The sequence below is a fragment of the Ambystoma mexicanum genome, chromosome 6p (assembly GCF_040938575.1).
Source record: "Ambystoma mexicanum isolate Mex_15411 chromosome 6p, UKY_AmexF1_1, whole genome shotgun sequence".
Classification (NCBI taxonomy): domain Eukaryota; kingdom Metazoa; phylum Chordata; class Amphibia; order Caudata; family Ambystomatidae; genus Ambystoma; species Ambystoma mexicanum.
The window spans coordinates 78,391,494-78,410,330 of NC_090935.1; the positions used below are offsets into that span (position 1 = coordinate 78,391,494).

At 44.8% G+C, this 18,837-nt stretch overlaps 1 protein-coding gene across 1 annotated transcript in view; it reads left to right on the forward strand.

Moving 5' to 3' along the window:
- LOC138510676 (vomeronasal type-2 receptor 26-like) overlaps window positions 1-18,837 on the forward strand; it is a 236,911-nt gene that overhangs the window by 14,538 nt on the left and 203,536 nt on the right. Inside the window, exons 2-4 of the mRNA XM_069626456.1 lie at window positions 6,447-7,292; window positions 14,070-14,231; window positions 16,565-17,294. Of these exons, the coding sequence (XP_069482557.1) occupies window positions 6,447-7,292; window positions 14,070-14,231; window positions 16,565-17,294 (1,738 nt within the window). The remainder of the gene's footprint in view (window positions 1-6,446; window positions 7,293-14,069; window positions 14,232-16,564; window positions 17,295-18,837) is intronic.

Here is an 18,837-nt window from a genome sequence, read left to right on the forward strand (position 1 = left end):
GCAATCTCCCTTCTGGCACAACTATTTCTTGGTTCTTGGCCCAAAACACCTAATTAACTCACATGTATCCATATCTAAGGGCACTTCTCGTCTATATACATAAACACAAGACAACATCTATCTTTCATTTTCCTTCTTCACCCAACTAACCAAATGCACCCAATCTCTTCAGATTCACCCGGGTGCCTGGAGGCCATGCAACTGGCAGCAGTGCATGGAATAAATCCTAATAACAAGATATGACATAACAATGCTATTGTATGGACCCTTGTACCTTTGTAGTGAGGGATGACTGTGGAAAGTCTACAATACAAATATTTGATACCACTCTCACCAAAAGGCCAGTGTAATATGCAGTGTGATAGTAATGGCCGGAAATATAGTTGGTTCCTTAGCAAATGATACAAATATATAAAATGGGATCAGTACCTAATTATGTGGGCATTTCCTGGGCAGTGGATAGCAATTTTTGACAGTGGTAGGGCCTGGCTATTTGATTTATATAATTTTGAAAGGACTAAGGCGGGAGATCACCTTTATTGTTCATGGCATTCTGTCAAATGTGGTAAGTGACTGGGAATTAAATGGTACTATGTTAGTAGGTATTTTGCAGCAATTTATGGCAGTGGATGACTATTTAGAATTCAGAATTTGTACTTTTTGAGAATAGCACTTCACAGTAGTCGATAGGAACAATGTTAAACCCTGGAAATGATGCATATACTTGGGCAATTCATAGAAATATCTGATTTGATTTGAGTACGTAGACATTTGATGAAAATAAAGTGCCACATGACAACAATGCCGGGTACATGATCCCATAACCTGGTATTTCATAGAAATACCAGGCATAGAATGTGGCTATGTACTTTTTCAGTGCAACACTCTCTACAGTTTGGAGAAGGTCAGATGAAGGATGAGTTGTCCAGCTGATTGAGACATTCATTGCAAGGCGACTGGATTTATTCAATATAATATACTAGAGGTTCCCCAAGACTGCAACAATTAACAATATGGATTTCCACACTCTCCTGGACCTCTGGCACCTTGAATTATCTGACAGTGGCTAATTGAATAAAAATAAAAATGCAATGCACAGTCCATCAGACAGGCCTCATTGCAAGTGTGGCAGCCCGGAAACAAGGGTGCCGGGAAGCATACCAGCACCCTTGTTTCTGGGCCACCACACTCCAACCCTGCAGGCGGGGGCCGTTGAGCCCAACAGGTCTGACCTACCGGGCGTAATGGCCCCCGCCTGCAGAGTTTTCACGGAAGCACCAGCACCCGTGCTAGCGGTTTCGGTGCTTCTGTGTCCCCATTCCCGTGGAGTCCTATGAGACTCCTCGGGAATGTGGACTTTGAAAATCTGCCACCTGACTTCCCGCTCCACCGAGACTTGTAATGTCCCTGTGGCACCGGGAAGTCAGCCGCCAACCTCTCAATGAGGCCCAATGTGTCCCATTTTGAAGAATAGGTTTAGGCAGTGTATGCCACTGTTGGGATGCACGTACAGCTTCCCAGCCAGGCAAAAAGGTTCAGGTTGAGGAACGCCTATTAGAGAGAAACCTTGTGGGAACAGTGTGTAGAGTGTAACATATACATTGTCTTAGTTAGGTCTGATACATGTAGATACCCATATATAGCAACACAGAAAGAGCAACAAGTGTATTAATGTTGCGGTTGCAGAGGTCATAGATAGGGCAGCATTTTAGGCCCAGTGTTTAGTTGTTGTAATATTAGTATGAATTGATGTGCAATACGGGGGAAGAGCAGACATAGGTGGAAGATGGAGTCAGTAGGGTAGTGTGGTAGAAGCAAGGTTGGTGTGGTAAAAGTGACAGGAGTAACGCCATTTTGGATGTTTATGCCTATCACGCAATGAACAGACGAGAATAAAGGACTTGGTGTAGAGCTACAGCTTTTAGTTCAGCTCCAAAAATCCCATTTCCTGTGCCCCAGGAAAGAAGCCGAGGTCAGGGGCACGCATGGTGTACAGATAATCACCCATTTTATCCAGCTGTGGGACCTGGACGTGATGGGAATGGAATGTTAGTTGGTAAAAGAGCAGGAAGGGATGCACACTTTGAAGGACAAATTCATGAGAATAGGGCACGAGGCTCTGTGATGCCAATGAGCCAGGCAAAGATTTAGAACACTACTGCTTTCACCAGTGTCGGGCACCCCTTGTGAATTACACATGGACACACAATTTAAGCAAACAAATTCTTGTAATTCAGACTCAACAGCGCTGTCCTGGTTACGTCATCCCTGGGCACATGGGGTTGGGAGGAAATAAGGGTGGAGCAATGTCTGGAACACCTTGTGATTCATGACACGAGGAGAAGAGGGGATGCCAATACATTTAGAATGAGGTCGGGGTGCAGCTTGTGTGTGCCATGGCATCTGGGTTAATGAGGAAGCCAACTGTCTCATCAAGAGCAGGGTTGACCTCGTCAAGGTACTTATATCGCATCTGGAACAGGAGGGTGTACATCACGTGATGGTCCTACATTTTCAACCCTTTTGACAAGAACCCACCAATCATCTACCTGAGTTAGACAGTGACAATGTAGGGGACCCGGTGTCTAAGGGATGGAGTAGTGTATATGTGGCCAATCAATCAAGGAACTATATGGGGGAAATAGGATGTTCTATCGGTGGTAGCCAATGAGGGTGTTGGGATTATGCTGTATGCATTATTATGCATAGTATTGTTAATGTGAGTTTGTTCTGCTATTTAAGGTGTAATGTCTTGATATAAGACAAGCTCCATGTCAGTTTGGTTCTACCGGACCGCCTGAGACCCTTTTTTGCATGTAATAAACCTGGTTTTCCCTTGCAAAGAGGTGAAATGGTTATTTTGTCATTTGGATTATTTTTATTCTCTGTTTTCTGTGCTGCCATCCTTTCACCTAGTTATGTTATGGTATGTTAACAATCTTATAACGCGAACATTCACCCAAGGAATCTTTGAACGAGGAGGAGCACAACAGACAGAGAAAACTATGTTGCAAAAGTTTCGGCCTAGAATAACTACGTTTTTAGGAGTCGACAACAAATTAGGTGATTCTCTGTACGGCTGAGGTCCATGGGCAGGTTGTTCCACAATTTGGCTACAGAGACTGAAAAGGCTCGACCGCCAAACCCTAGAAAGGTGGAATTTAGGGATGACAACTAAATACGCATTTTCCGAGTAGTTCAACCAGGAATGTAAGGCTGATATGTATCTTGCAAGTAATGGCTCCTGACGATAAAGTGCTCTATGGACCAGGCTGTCATGACCCTTGCCCCTGGCCCTCACTGGCATGTCAGCCTTCCAGTTAGGGCTAGGTCAAAGTCCTTAAAACTTCATCCAAAGCTCTCTTGGCGCCAGGCTCATAACCATCATGAAGACCAACATTAGAATGGGACTAGTTACTTGGAACTATTTAACGTGGGGGGGTTCAGCCAACATAAAGGCACACACATAGCTCAGTTACAAGGAACTGAGCTATGCGGTCTAGTCTTTTGGGTGTGGCAGGCCTGGGACTACTTTACCAGGACTACTTTGGGTGTGGCAGGCCTAGGACTATTTTACCTGGACTACTTTACCTGAGACTATTTAAACCACACCCAAACAGCAGAACATGCTTTGCGTTATTCTGCTGTGGGCAGCGCAACGCTCACCATGTCCAGTTCTTTGATGCCAGCTTACCTGAAACCAAGGACCTGCAGAGAGAGAAGGAACACTACAAAACTTACCTGGAACAGTATCCTGTCTTCAATCCATTGCTGGCTTCAGTTCCACTCACCTGAAGGTACGACCTCCATCATCCGGCACTGCATGCATTCTGGAATACCATAACCTGGAAAGAGGAGAAAAAAAGACGGCATTAGTAAGCATTTACTCATGTTTCCTCCTGAATGAAGAAAGCCACACAAATCTTACCTGGGTAGTCATCTCCTGGTCAGTATCATTGCTGGAACATTATGGCGAGGAACATCGCAACCTGCAAGGAGAGAAAAGACACAGGTTAGCAATGTAAAAGGCGAAACAGCGCCGTGCATTGCGCATTACTCACCGGACAGCATTGCGCACACCACGCTTTCGCCAACCGGCCCATGCTCATCTTCAAACTGCATGGCAACACCAAAATACCTTTCCATACCTAAAAGGAAAGAAGCAATACATTATTATTGAACTAAGAGGAACATAAGAACTGCATATAACTGCATATAAAGACTGAAAGCAGCAAACCTACTGAGTCGCAGCAGGCCTGTATTCCCACAGGGGGGCTTGCACCAGTGAAGTAACTTAGTCGCTGCTCACCCTCAACATCTACGCACCCCTGCCATGAGGAGCAGGACAGATAATCCACCTTTTACAATATTAAGGCGAGGAGATGGGGGAGGAAGGAGTTGAGGCCAATGGAGGTGGGAAAACATAAAGACAATCTGGTATTGAATCCAGCTCTCCTATATTGCAGACCCATCTTTAACCATAGGCCTTACCAAGGGACCGGGAGAGGGTTTGAGAGTGCAAATCATCCAACCAAGGCTGGGTGGCGTCCCCCCGTGGATATCAGGTGAGCAGAACACAGACTCAAGGATTTGAATTGCATCCTTTTGGCCACTGGGAGCCAATGAAGGGTCCGAAGCACAGGACTAATATGAAACCCATAGGGGGTGGAAGTAGCCACCCTCGCAGCCAAGTTTTGTAGAAGCTGTCACCGATGTATAAGCCCAAGTGATTGGGCCAGAAAAAAGGCATTGCAGTAATCGATCCGACTGATCATAATCGAAGTGATGACCTATGGGTGCAAATGGATCGGTAAGAAAGGCAGCACCCTACAAAGCATGCGCAATAAGATGTGACCCATTTTACACACTGCGTTCATCTGGGTGGTCATGGAGAGTGAGGCAGAAAGATAGACTCCCAGGTTTTTGACCACCGTCACTGGAGTTGGTAGATCACCTAAAGCAGTGGGCCAGAAAGAAGGAGACCAAAGAGTGGGATCCATCCACCAGAAAACTGAGATCTACCTCCTAGGACGTACTTTCATCCCAAAATCCAGAGCAGTTAGAGGGTGCGGAAGAGCTTTCCCCAGCCAGGTGCCAATCATTTAGACTCTGATCTTCCTAGGCCTTAGAACACCAACAGATCATCTTATGTGCAGCTTTAAAATAAACACATTCCCGCGCCCTAGCACTTGCTTTCATCTCCTGCCATCTTTGTGTCTTTCTAGACATACATGTTTTGCTCCTGACAGCAATATACCTCCTCTGAATTATGTGATCTACAAATCCAAATGCCACCCCAACTTGAGTTGCTGGTGCACCTTGTGTCAAGATTTGGCAAATAATCTGAGCAATTGGCCATTACATGAAAATAAATGGCATATGACCCTCTGCATATCTGACATGTGATGAGCCTACATGACATATGATCATCTCAGTAGCTAGCATGTCATGGGGATGTGATGATGTGAGTACCTTTCAGTTTTTGTGGAAAAGTGGCATATTATCATCTGTGTACATGCCATTTGATGTCAATACATGGCATATGAACACCTCAGTGCCAAGCATTTCATGTGAAGACATGGCATGTGATAATCTGAGCACCTGGCATTTGAGTGGAATTCATGGCATAAGATCAACCTTGTGATTGCCATTTGAAGGGAATACATGCCATACCATGATCTGAGCACCTGGCACTAGATGTGAATAAAGGGAAAATAATGAATTTCCGAGCCTTTGAGTGGAATACATGGCATAGCATCATCTGAGCGACCGCCATTTGTGAATACATGACATATGGTAATCTGACCTCTGACCTCCTGGCATTAGATGAGCACTTTGATATTCATAAATGAAAAGCGAGAAACCAATGTTGCTATACAAAAGCTCAAACTATTGGGTTTACATATGTTAGTTATCAAAATGTATTATCTCCGATTCTCACCCAAAATATCTTGAGAAGACAGACAGATATCAACTGCTTTGGCTTGCTCAAATGTTATTGATGGGAGACAAGCGGAAAAGAGAAATTATTTTAGTGTAAATTCTTGCAAAATATATGAAAAGGACACACACTATGTTTTGGGTTTGAAGGAGAAAAGTTTTTGCATTTATAGCCACTTCAATTTGTCTTTTTGCTACAATTTTTTCATTTTAAATATCGCAGAGAAGCAGCCCCCTATCTTTCAGTGATTATGAGGATGTTACTGTGTTTTGAGAACAGATCACCCATTCAAGTTTATTTTATGTTAAGTCTAATGATTTAAATAATATCTGCATGCCATGTTCGACAAGCTTAGATGTTGTGTTTCCTCTTTGCCATGACTCAGGTTTGCTGAAACTCTGGATATCATTTTATAATTGTCAATCTGTAGAGGACTGTTGTTCTATTTTGATGTGTACACAGATCTCGGGCCCTCGTTTCTTTAACTATTTCCTCTTTCCAGCAGATCAGTTATGGGGCGCTAGATCCTGTCCTTACTGAGAACAATGAGTTTCCATCCTTTTACCGGACTGTCCCCAATGAGCGCTCACATTACGCTGGAATCGCCCAGGTGTTAGAACATTTTGGCTGGTCCTGGGTTGGGATCCTGGCCTCTGATGATGACAGTGGGGAGAGAGCAGTGCAAGAACTAAGGAAGGTGATCACCCAGACTGGAGGCTGTGTCGAGTTTATTTATATGTTTAACAGTGAGATGAATAACGCTGGTACGGATAGAACAGAAATTATTGTCAATGCCATTCGGAAGGCCACAGCGCAGGTGATCATTTTGTCCGGCACAGGGACATCAATGATGCAGTATTTCCTACATCGTCATTGGGAGGATGTGCCTCATAAAATTTGGATTGCATCAGTGACTGCGTCATCATTTAAAGAGTATTCTTTTGAAAAATACCTGAAAATGTTTAATGGTAGCCTGTCGTTTTCAATCAAGACTGGAAAAATAATCGGATTTAAGGAGTTTCTCTACGATATTAAACCACCCATGTTTCGAGACTATGATGTCTTTGACCGTCTATGGGAGAATGCTTTCAAGTGTAAAGTGATTGATAGAGAAAACCCAACCCATTTCTATACTGAACATGTATCACACCTTCCCTATTGCTCTGGAAATAAGACCTTACAAAGTCTTGACTCGTCCATCTATGATGTCTTCAACTTTCGATTCACACACAGGGTTTACATGGCTGTCTATGCAATGGCACACGCCTTACATGACATGTATCTTTCTGACCCTAGACCTGGAGCTGCGAGTGCTGCTGAGAGACCAAGTCAGGAACACAGGCCATGGAAGGTAAATAGTGTCCAGAACAGAAGCAGCTGCAGAGCAAACATGTGCTTCTTAACCGTTCAATAACTGTTCAAGTCAATGCTGTTGCTCTAGCCCAGACACTATGTGATCATTGGTAAAGTGGCCCAAACTATGTATGGTGTGTTTAGAATAAGAAGTATGCACGTGATGATGTGGAATAGCAACTGAGATTTTGGGATCTCATGAATCTGCTGAGGGAAGGATAGGAGCTTTTGAAAAATAGCAGGTTTCTTGCAGAATAGGAGAGATATATGCATATGCATATATTCAGTAAAAAAACGTTATTAAAGGGATGTTATGGTTCCAAGTAAAACCGAAAAACCCCTGAAATTCACTAGTTATGGTAAGCTAAGCAACTCGCGCCACCACCATGCATTGCTAAGACTAACATCACAAATGTAATTGATGACATCACATGTGCATTTACTTTTCATGAAAAGCTGTACAAGGGATTCTTATTATAATGTTGACAAAAAAGCATCACACCTCTCCGTAACTGTCTGTCGTACGTGTGTCACACGTGTGTCACACTTTAAATTACTTTGAGGACCCGAACACTGACCATAGAACACCCGCACGCATTCGCAAAACTGTCCCTGCACATTTGGTATCCTACGGACAGCCGTCCCATTCGTGAACGTGTCCGCGACGTCACCATGTGACTGCACCCAGGCTGCACTTGTGTCCTGATTTGCGGACACTGTCTGGGTCCCCGAACATTTCAAAAGTACTTTTTGGGACAATCCAAAGTATTTTACAGTAAAATTTCACGATTGCACATGTCCCACACAATGTCCCTGGCAATATATATACTTTTTGGAACTTTTTGAGTCTTTTTTTGGTGTTCGATCTGTCCGCTGACAGCGCAGCTGTCCACGGAGCCCGAACCTTCACCCCTATAAAAGGCCACACCCCAGAGCTCATCCTCATTCTGTCTTTCTACTACTGCAGATTGGCTTGCTTTTTCGGCTCTTACTGCTCTTGCTGCTTTTCCATCATCTAACCTGATGGCATCCATGCTTGCTGCTGCTCCAGCTGGTGCTACTTCTGCCTCAGCACCACCCCCAACTCCTTTACCACCACCTCCCCAAGGGCCTGCAGAGGGGAACAGACGTGAGGATGTAGAGGAGACGGATGAAGAGGATGAAGAGGATGAGGTAGTGGAAGTCCCTACTACCAGCACTCGCCGTGAGTCTTGGGTATGGCGGCTGTTTACCACTCTTGATGGAGTGCCAAAAGGATGTGCGAATAAGGTCACCGGCAATCAATGCCACATGGTGCTGAGTCGCTGGAGGCCTAGTTCGTACAGATTTGGTATGACATCAATGAAGCGACACCTAAGGTCGTTCCACGCTGGGGCTATTGGCAAGGTTGTACCTTGTGATAAACGTAGTAGGTTGAATTCCTCTACAACATCCTCCGTTTCCACTCCTGTCACCACAAGAGACACTCCTGTGGGACAGCGCATCCCTCCAGCTGCCTCACAGGCCATTCATGATGCTGTTGAAACTTACCTTTCGAGGGTCACAATATTGTGTATGTACTGCGACGCAGTACTCTGCAGGGGGAGAATCTTCAGAGTGCTTTCGAGACTGCAGTCAAGGAGCACGAGACGATCTGCCCACTACCTGAATAAGGCCCAACCTACATCTTCCTCTCTCCACCTGCCCTTTCTTATCCCCGTGGTTGCTGTCCCTTCCTTACCCTCCTTTCCCCTCCTTTCCTTGAGTGTCATGCTTAAAAAATATAAAACACCAAAAACTAAAACAAAAAATGCTCTTTTCAGAGCCGCCTTTCACAGTGTAAAAAAAGAAGTGACAAATGAATAGTGCAGGGCCCTGTGCATTTTTTAGAAGTCCGTGGACAGTCCGCAGACATTTATTTTTTGGGGTGCTGCCCTATCAGAACCATTGCACTTTCTATGGGCGGAAGTGGTGGCTCTGAAAAGATCCTTTTTTGTGTTTGAAAAACTTGAAATGGTCAACACCTAGCGCAAAATGGATTGCTGTAATTCCAAAAAATATTGCAATGCATTTTGTACATTCCTCAGAAAAATCTAATTGCCAGCATAAGTAAGATGCACTCCATCTCTGCGAAAAATGTACAGGCTACGAAACATAATATTTTCATTGTCAAAAGAGGACATGCCAACATCTCTTAAAAAGGCACAAACAGCTTTATTGAAAATGTGCCTCACTTTTTCCATTTGTGGACCAAATGAAGAAGAACGCAGCCACATTTGTCTCTGCGCAATACGAGAAACAATTACTTGGGAATTTGGAAACATGTCCATGACCTTCCCAAGTCCTTCTTTCATTGCAAATCGCAAAGAAAATCCAGACACATGTCCTAAACTGTTCCCTCCACAATGAATTATAATTATGTCTGGATGATGCTGTGTCTCCAAAGTAGCACAGAGAAGTACCAAGGCCAGCCACTTGATTCCACGCTCTCCATGCCAGTGCACTTCCACATGAGGGAATCCAAGATGTACAGCTACTCCACAGCGTTCTGCATGCACCTCCAACCAATGTATACATGCGTCTCCCAAAATCCAGATAATCTTTTTTCTGAAACACACAGCCATAGCTATCTGTTCTTCTCTCAGGAAAAAGACTTTCTGACAAACTCTCTCCTTACACAGCACACCCAGTAAACTTTATTGACCAATCCCTTGCTCTACTCATTCTCATTTGCATGCCTCTCCACCCCAAAATCCCTGTATGTAAAGCGCGGTGTCTGCGGACAACCGCCATGTCCGTCGACATATCGAAAACTGTGATGAATTTAAATTTAAATAATGTACCACATTTCCCCTTTGAGGTTGGCTCTGAAAAGAGCCATTTTTTTGTTGCAGATGCTTGACAGGCACCTGTTATTTTGTATTTTTTTTTCTTACTTTACTCATAAAATCTTCACATAAGCTTCTCCAAAGCAACCCTTACGTTCCAAAACAGCATGGTATTTCCCATAAAAGATAAAGAAATGCCATCTTCTTTAAAATTAACAGCATTACTGAAATCAATATTCTCATTATTACAGAAGAACATACCAGCTCTAAGCATGAAAGCAAACATGCCTCGGTTGATTGCACAACTAGCAATATATAGCTGAGGACGAAAAACAGAACTATTGTTCCATATTGCCCTAGGTACTAAACCAGAAAAAGTAACTTTGGCATTTGGAAGGACATTCATTACTGCTTGAGCCAAGTGTTCCAAATCTGCCAACAAAGGCAATTCTGACATAGCCAAAATGCAAAGCACCACAGTGCAAAACTACCTCATGGGGACTGTGCTATTCATCCTACCCATATCTTCACAAACTTGTACAATTCCCTGTAAATTGCAATCAGGCACAGTGCTCCACACCACCTCCACTCCATTCACATCAGAATAGTTTGCCACATTCCTGCATTGAGCATACTGCTGTAAACCATGCACAAAGATATCTCCAACTACCAACACCCTGACTTTCTCCACCTCTGCCATCTTCACTACACACAGCCTCTTTCAACACAAATCCCCAACCTCAACACGTGATTGGCTAATCCCTACAGTCCCCTTTCCATGCTGGATTTGTTGGAAAACCCTGGATGTGGCACGCCATGTCCGCAGACAGCTGCGGTTTACCCAGAGCACATAACTCTTAGACAGCCCTTGTACCATTTCCACTTCACTCTCTATGACATTCCCTCATTGGATACAGCTAAGCAGTCACACAACCATCCACCAATCACATCCAAGACCTCTACATCTAACTCCATCATCATAGTTCAGCACTTCAAATGTACTGTTGATCACTCTGAGTACAAGTCTGATATCATTGGAAAGCCCCTACTACAAAAACTACTGTACAAGTCTCCAAGATTTCTATTTGCATCTGCATGCATATCCACATGCAACAATACTAACTACAGGTATGCATATTTTATGCACAGTACATGTACAATTCTTATAAATGCATATAAACCGAGCAACTGCCACTCAACCAGTATAACCTATAAAATTAATTTACTGTTATTTTTCCCATCTGTTATAATCAACTGTCACTTCCAAACCTGTCTGCTATCTAAATTCTTTTTTTACACACACAGCTATATAAAAAAGTCTAATTTAATATTAAAAGATGGGAGACATAACAGTATAATTGTAGAACAACACTTAGTAGTGTGTTATAAAATGACACACAGCCAGTATAAATTCATGCATCGTTATACACTCACACAGATAGACACTATCATTGAAAAGCTCCCAGCTGAAATAACAACACTGCCTTTACATCACATCCTTCTGCTTTATTACCCACACCTTCACAAACGCATACATTCCATGCTTTTCTATATAGTTTCTGCCATTTACCCTATAAAAAGAGCAAAATAAGTATATCATTATTTCTTCTATCTCCTAACATCCAATAACACAGCCTAGCATTATACTCATTTGCAAAGCATGTTGAACTAACAGATTGTAAGTAAAATATAAAGGCAGCACATAGTCAAAGGAAACTGCATGCACACACTATGTTCAGTTATCAAACAACAATATACTATAAAAACATAAAAATCAAAGTCTAAATTAACAACAGTGCTATAAACACACAAAATTGCTAACTTCTTTCTTTTGCAATTGCAGTGAAGAGCACTCTCCTAAAAAGTAGCAGCATCTGAAGTACAAACAACAACTCATAAGAAACCTGCTCATTCCAAACAAAAACAAGTAAGTACAATACTACCATAATGTTGTAACTGTTACTCAAACACACTGTGGGGTTGATTCATGGAATTTGTGTGTGAAAAACATGGATTTGTGGGCCCTTTTGCCCACAAATCCCCATTTGTTAAACAGGGATTTGCGGGCAGAATGGCACACAAATCTAAGTTTTCTGGCACACAAATTCCATAAATCAGCCCCTAGAATGTTAGTATTGCAGAACAAAGAACTGTTTTAATTCTATACCATTAGATTTAGTATTAGTGCTTCTCCTCACCACTAGCTTACTTTGTATTGTCATCCGGACCCCAGTATAGTAACACACAAATACAAGAATAGCCTTCGCAACTAGTTGTAGCTGCCCATTGCACAATGACACACCTCCACATACATCGTTATCATCATACTCAGACACTCATGCACACAGCACACATACATTGCAGAACAGCCCAACCCATACCTACTTTTTTTTTCAACAGACCCCAAATGCCTACCAAAAAGCAAGTCCGTAGAAAGCAACGCAGAAGTAGAGCAAATAAAAATAAATGTGTCCAAAATAAGCATCCATCTCTAGCAGAATTTGTACAAAAAGTTCAAACAAAAGATCTAATAGAGTCTTTAAGCGAAACAAAACAAGCTTCCATTACAAAAACGTTGCCTCCTCTTTCAAAATGTAAAACAAAACAGAAAGTGCTGAACAAGAATTCATCTGGGGGGCGTGGCTAACCAGCCATGGACTAGGTTGCATCTTCGTGCAGAGCTCCTGTGGATCCGTCTTTCATCCATGAATTTATGCTACTAACATGCTCCTTGATACCTGAAACAGAAGAAAAGGAAGTGGGAGAGTATATGGAGCAGGAATCCTGAAATGCAAGGCAGCCGAGTCTGCAGATCGGAAGATAATTGTATTTTCGTGCGGTGACGGAATTGAAACATTGTTGCCAAAATGGCGGACAACAAAGGGAGCGGCATCGTAGCCCTGCAGATGTTGAACTGTTGCTGAACATATGGATAACGAGCGAGGCGGCTGCCCGAAACACTGAAGGACTCGCTTTGCCCTGTTGTGTGCTGATATAAAGACACCCTGTGCCGGGACAAATGAAGCAGCGTATGAGTGCTGCGTCGCTGGCAGAGAGGGGCCGTGAGTCGAGGCGGCTCTCCGCTGCCTAGTGTGACTGCTGCGCTCCGCCGGACCAACGCAGAGGGCGTGAACATTGTCTAGCGCTGCCGGAGGGACGGCAGTGCACTGACTGCAAACGAAATAGTGCCTGCGGGCGATCACGTGGCATAGCAGCCCCCACCCGCTTAAGGAACAAGGCGGTTGTGAAGATTTGCGTGCTGCATACCGTGGGATCCCATGTGCCTTGGGCAGCGGGTGGATGCCCACGCACGGGACGCATAGAGGTGCGCACTGGGGCCGCATTGACCCGATAACAGGAATTAACTGCTAGCTCTACGATGTGGACCGAATACAGAGTGCGTGTAGGTGCGCACAGCCTACGCTAACAACATGCTGCATCAGGGCCGCCCGGCTGGGCAAAGGCAAGAGGCTGGATGGGCTGTGCTGGACACCTAATTGGTGACCCTATCCAAGGCCACGATTTTGAACAAACGACTAAGTTTGAATTGCAAGGGATGTTGTGACCTCTGGGTAAACCGCTTAAGACACGACAGGCATCAGAGGTGAACTAACGTTATGCGTATGTACAAGACACTTGCACAGAAAATATGAGTGGAAGGGGCGGATTGTGGTGCCTGCAGAATAATAAAAGCTACGCACGGAACCCTCCCTGTAGCGACACTGTGCCAACAAACACTGTGTGCTAGTAGTATTACGTGGGAGGCTACAATCCATTGATGTTATAATTTCAGGGGACTTGACAAATACAAGCGAGAAGGAAAGCACCCCGGCAATCGAGAGAACCAGTGGAGCCACAACCTCAATACGGATCTGGAGTAAACACGAGTGAAGGGTGATACTATGTCTATAAAAATCTTAAGAACCAAGACCAAACAACCCACAATGGCGGTCTTTGCAAAAACACAGAGAACCCCTACAACATCAGTGCAGAAAACGGCAGCGACTCCTGCGGAAGAAGCCCCAGAAGGAGATAAGTACCAGATCCTGGAGGCCATTGCAGAGCTGAGCACTAAATGGGGGACGGCAATGGCGGATCTACGAACAGCCTTGGAGAACAAAATTGATATGGTAGGAACCAAACTCACTTTGTTAAGGCAAGATGTTAGGGTGTTGGCAGAAAGAACAAGTGGGCTGGAAGGTGCAGTTAAGACCAACATGAAATCAGCGCGAATAATACAAAGGAAGTGCATGTGCTAAAACAGCAGGTGGCCAATCTCGAGAATCGAGTGGAAGAAGCGGAGGGAAGGGCGAGAAGAAATAACATACGGGTGGTCGGGGAAGAGGGCCAGGACCCCATGAACTACGTGGAGAACATGATCCTACAGGAGATAGAAGCAGACAAGCTGTCACAGGGGTTCACAGTAGAACGAGCGCATCGCGCCTTAATGAGGAAGCCACGGCCTGGGGCTCCGCCGAGACCGATCGTCGCAAGGATCTTGAATTACAGGGATAGAGAGAAGATCCTGGAATACTTTCGCAAAGGCGGAACAATAGAGAGAGCATCCACCAAGGTCACGGCATATCCGGACTACTCGATGCTGGTGCAAAGGAAGAGATACAGCTACATGACCGTCAAGAGGAGGTTTGCGTGCTGCAGGCATCAGGAACATGCTTCAGTACCCGGCGAAGATGAAGGTGCTACATAAGAGCAAAGTGTTTTTTTTTATACCCCGGAGGAAGTGGTGACATGGCTGGACCTGCAAGGCTGCCCGGAACAAGAGGCGGACCATGACCGGCATGGACAAGATAATTAAAGATTTTATGCCGAGGACATTGAAGGGGTAAGTGGGAAGATGATCCTGGTATACTGGAGAAGAGAGTTTGGTTGGGCAATGATTGACATTTGAGCTTTCAGCTCAGCACGGACTGGAATATAGTGGGTAAGATGCAAGTGACAGCTATGTAGCATTAATAGTTAGCGTAAGAATTGGAAAACAGGAGCGACATGACGAAGTCAACTTACCCCGAAATATGTGGCCATTAGGGCGACTTCACCCTACTGAGCCCTGAGCACAGGTTAGAGCGAACAGGACTAGATCTGGGAATGCCTGAGATCCAGGAATGGAGCTGGGCAACTGTTGGGGAGGGTGTTGTTGGGGAAGGGATGGGTGGGGGGAGGGGAGGGAGATGGGGAGTTTGGTGTGTATATAGTTATGGGGAGTTTAAATTTAAACAAGAGCCTATGCGGACTAAAGAGAGGAATCTGTGTTGTGTGGATGGGAAGGACTGGCTGGAGGGGAGAAGGAAAAGTATTAATGGGCCATGGGGGATCTTAAGGTAATAACGTGGAATGTCAGAGGACTTAAAAGTTATTTGAAAAGGAATAAGGTCATGCTATATTTGAGAAGGCAAAAGATAGATATAGCACTGTTACAGGAAACGCATTTGACGCGAGAGAAAATGGAGCTGGTTGGGAGAAAATGGAAAGGGACCATGGTGGGGTCATTATACTCTACCTATGCTGGGGGAGTTCTTGTTTGGGTGGCACCGCACATCCTGTTTAAGCTAATCGGGGAAGTGGTGGGGACAGACGGGAGGATGGTTATAATGAAAGGGCTGATAGAGAATAGAGAAATATGCATTGTGAATACGTATGCCCCTAACCAAAACACGGCGGCATACTTTAGAACTCTGTGCACCACCCTGGGTGCGTGTTTAGGCAGTGCAGTGATTTAGGGTGGGGATTTCAATTGTGTAATGAATCCTAAGATAGACAGGTTGGATGATAGGATTGATAAGCCCACCCCAGCGGCCAAAGCATTGCAGATGTTGCTAGACGATTTTGGCTTGGTAGACGTTTGGAGAACAAAACATCCCAATGAGAGACAATATTCACATTTTTCGGCCCGCAGCAACTGCAAAAAAGACTTGACTATGTCTTCGCCACTTCAGATGTGATGACAGAGAGTACCCATATAGAATATAAGGTGAGGGTCCTCTCGGATCACTCGCCCCTGGTCCTCGGATGGCAATATTGCCCCTGAGGGCACGGATTCCAACATGGCGCCTCCGTGCAGAGGCACTCAAGGATCCAGTCTTTAGGAAGGACATAAGAGATGAGATTATGAACTATTTTGAGGTGAATACTGGCAGTGTTGACACTATGGGAGGCCTTTAAGGTGGTGATGTGAGGGGTTGCCATATCTAAATCAAGGAGATTGCAGGGTGGAGTAATAGCTGACTTACAAAGAGCAGAGGATGAATTAGAAAGAGCACTGGGAAGAGGCAGTGCAGATACGGAACTAGTACTCAAATTACAGCAGCAGTGCGCAGAACACTGGGAAAGGCTCTGCAACCTCAATTATAAAAAGTACATAGAGAGACAGCATGCAGGGGGTGATAAAACGGGCCGGCTCCTGGCGTGGTTATAAAAGAATGAAACCCCTAGACCCCCGATTAAGACCATAACTAGAGAGGATGGCGAGGAAGTGGATACCCAAGAAGGAGTCAACGAGGAATTTGCGGAGTATTACAGGGTGCTATATGAGGATAAGGAGAAAGGCAACCAAGAGGAGATAATTGAAACACTAGAAGATATAGGACTGCCCAAGATAAGTAAAGAAGAAAGGGAAGAGCTGGACGCACCAATTACCTTGGAGGAATTGGAAGAGGTTGTGAGGCAGTTGCCCACTAGCAAAACTCCGGGAGCAGACGGGTTCCCTAGTGAATTTTATAAAGTGTATAAAGTGGAAATGCTCCCCCCAATGCTAGAAATGTTTAATGAAGCGTTTGAGGTGGTACGGTTGCCGGAATCGCTCAGAGAAGCGATCATAGTACCGCTCCCCAAGCCCAATAAACCAGGGCATCGTTGTGGCTCCTACAGGCCCTTGTCGATGCTAAAACAGGACAGTAAGAAACTGACAGCTGTCCTGGCAAACAGATTGCAGAGAGTAATTGACAAATTAATCCATCCAGATCAAACGGGCTATGTCCTGAATAGAAACATAACTCACAACCACAGGCGACTTCAACTAGTGGTCGAATGGGGAAGCAGGGGTGAGGGCGAAATGGCGATTGTGTCACTAGACGCAGTTAAAGCGTTCGACTCGGTTAAGTGGCCGTGGCTGTTGGCGGCCCTGAAAGGATATGGAATAGGGCCAGATTATATCAAATGGGCGAAGATGTTATACAGTGAGCCGCTGGCCAGATTTCAAACAGGATCAATGATATCTGAGAGATGGCAACTTAGAGGTACCAGACAGGGATGCCCCTGGTCCCCGATGCTTTACATTTTAGCCCTAGAGCCCCTAGCGATATGCCTTAGGCAACAATACGATATGATAGGTATTGAGGTAGGGGGGGAGCGACACTTGATATCCTTGTACGCAGATGATTTGCTTTTATATCTGAAATACCCGGAAGAAAATCTTCAATACATTTTGGAAGTGCTGGAGAGGTATGCTAGGCTGTCTGGTATAGCAGTGAACCCCCAAAAATCTAGCATATTCCCACTAGGTGGCTATGTGGGAACCCCTATAGAGAGGCTGCCGGTGCTACAAATCCCGTGGGCGGTGAGCTCTTTCCGGTACCTTGGGATAGACTTGTACCATACGGCAGAAGAGGAACATAGGTGTAACACCGAGATAGCATTAGGAAATCAGGAAATGCATGAAGTTTTGGGAGAAGTTGCCCTTAGCAATGATGGGACGAGGAGCAATGCTTAAGATGGTGGTCTTACCTAGGCTGTTGCATTATTTCAGTAACATTCCATATATGATACCTTAGAAGTTCTTTGTTAAGCTGAAGAGTATGTGTAGGGACTTTCTGTGGCAGGGTAGCTGGAATAGAGTGGCGCTATGGAAGTTGCAGAATTCCCATGAAAAAGGAGGTATCAAACTGCCTAATTTTGAAGCTTACTATGTAGCAGGTCAACTGCAATATGTAGCCGAGTGGCTCTCTGATGAAGAGACCCCTGAACACAGGTTGTTTGGGCAGAACTGTACCCCATTTTACTTAAAGGAAATATTCTGGCTGCCTGAGTCAGAAATGAAAGAGCGCCCTTGGATGATGATGCTTGGGTGGGAAATGTGGCGTCATACTTGTCGGATGATGGGGGACCCATTCCCATGCTCCTCGCAGATACCGCTGGCGGTACTGGCAGGGGGAGATGAGCAGTTGAGGGTGATCGTTAGGACCTACTGGGAATCGGTGGGGCTGGTTACGTTGGGGGACATATGGCAAGAAGGGACCATTAAGGACTTTGAAGGACTTGGGGAAGTAGCTGGATTACATATAGGTCAATATGTTACGCATCACAAAATAGTGCAGAAAATTCGGAAGACGTGGCCGGCAATAATTTTGATGGGGGAACCAGATGCTAATATTGGGGTAATATATGACATATCGGAAGGGGGGCACGAGATCTCTAGATTGTATGAGATGGTGATGACTAAGGTCGGGAAGGAAATGGTACATTTGAGAATGGAATGGGAAACGGAGGTGGGAGCCCCGATAGAGGATGGGATGTGGGAACGTGCCTTGGGATACCACAAGAAGGTTTCAAGAAATGCAAGATTAAAACAAATACAACTAAATGTAACGCACAGGGCGTACATGACCCCACTGAGGATATCAAAGTTTAAAAACTCTGGCTGCCAGGCTTGTCCTAAGTGCGACGAGGAGAACGCCGATATGACACATATGTTTTGGTCATGCCCGGTAATAGAATGCTTCT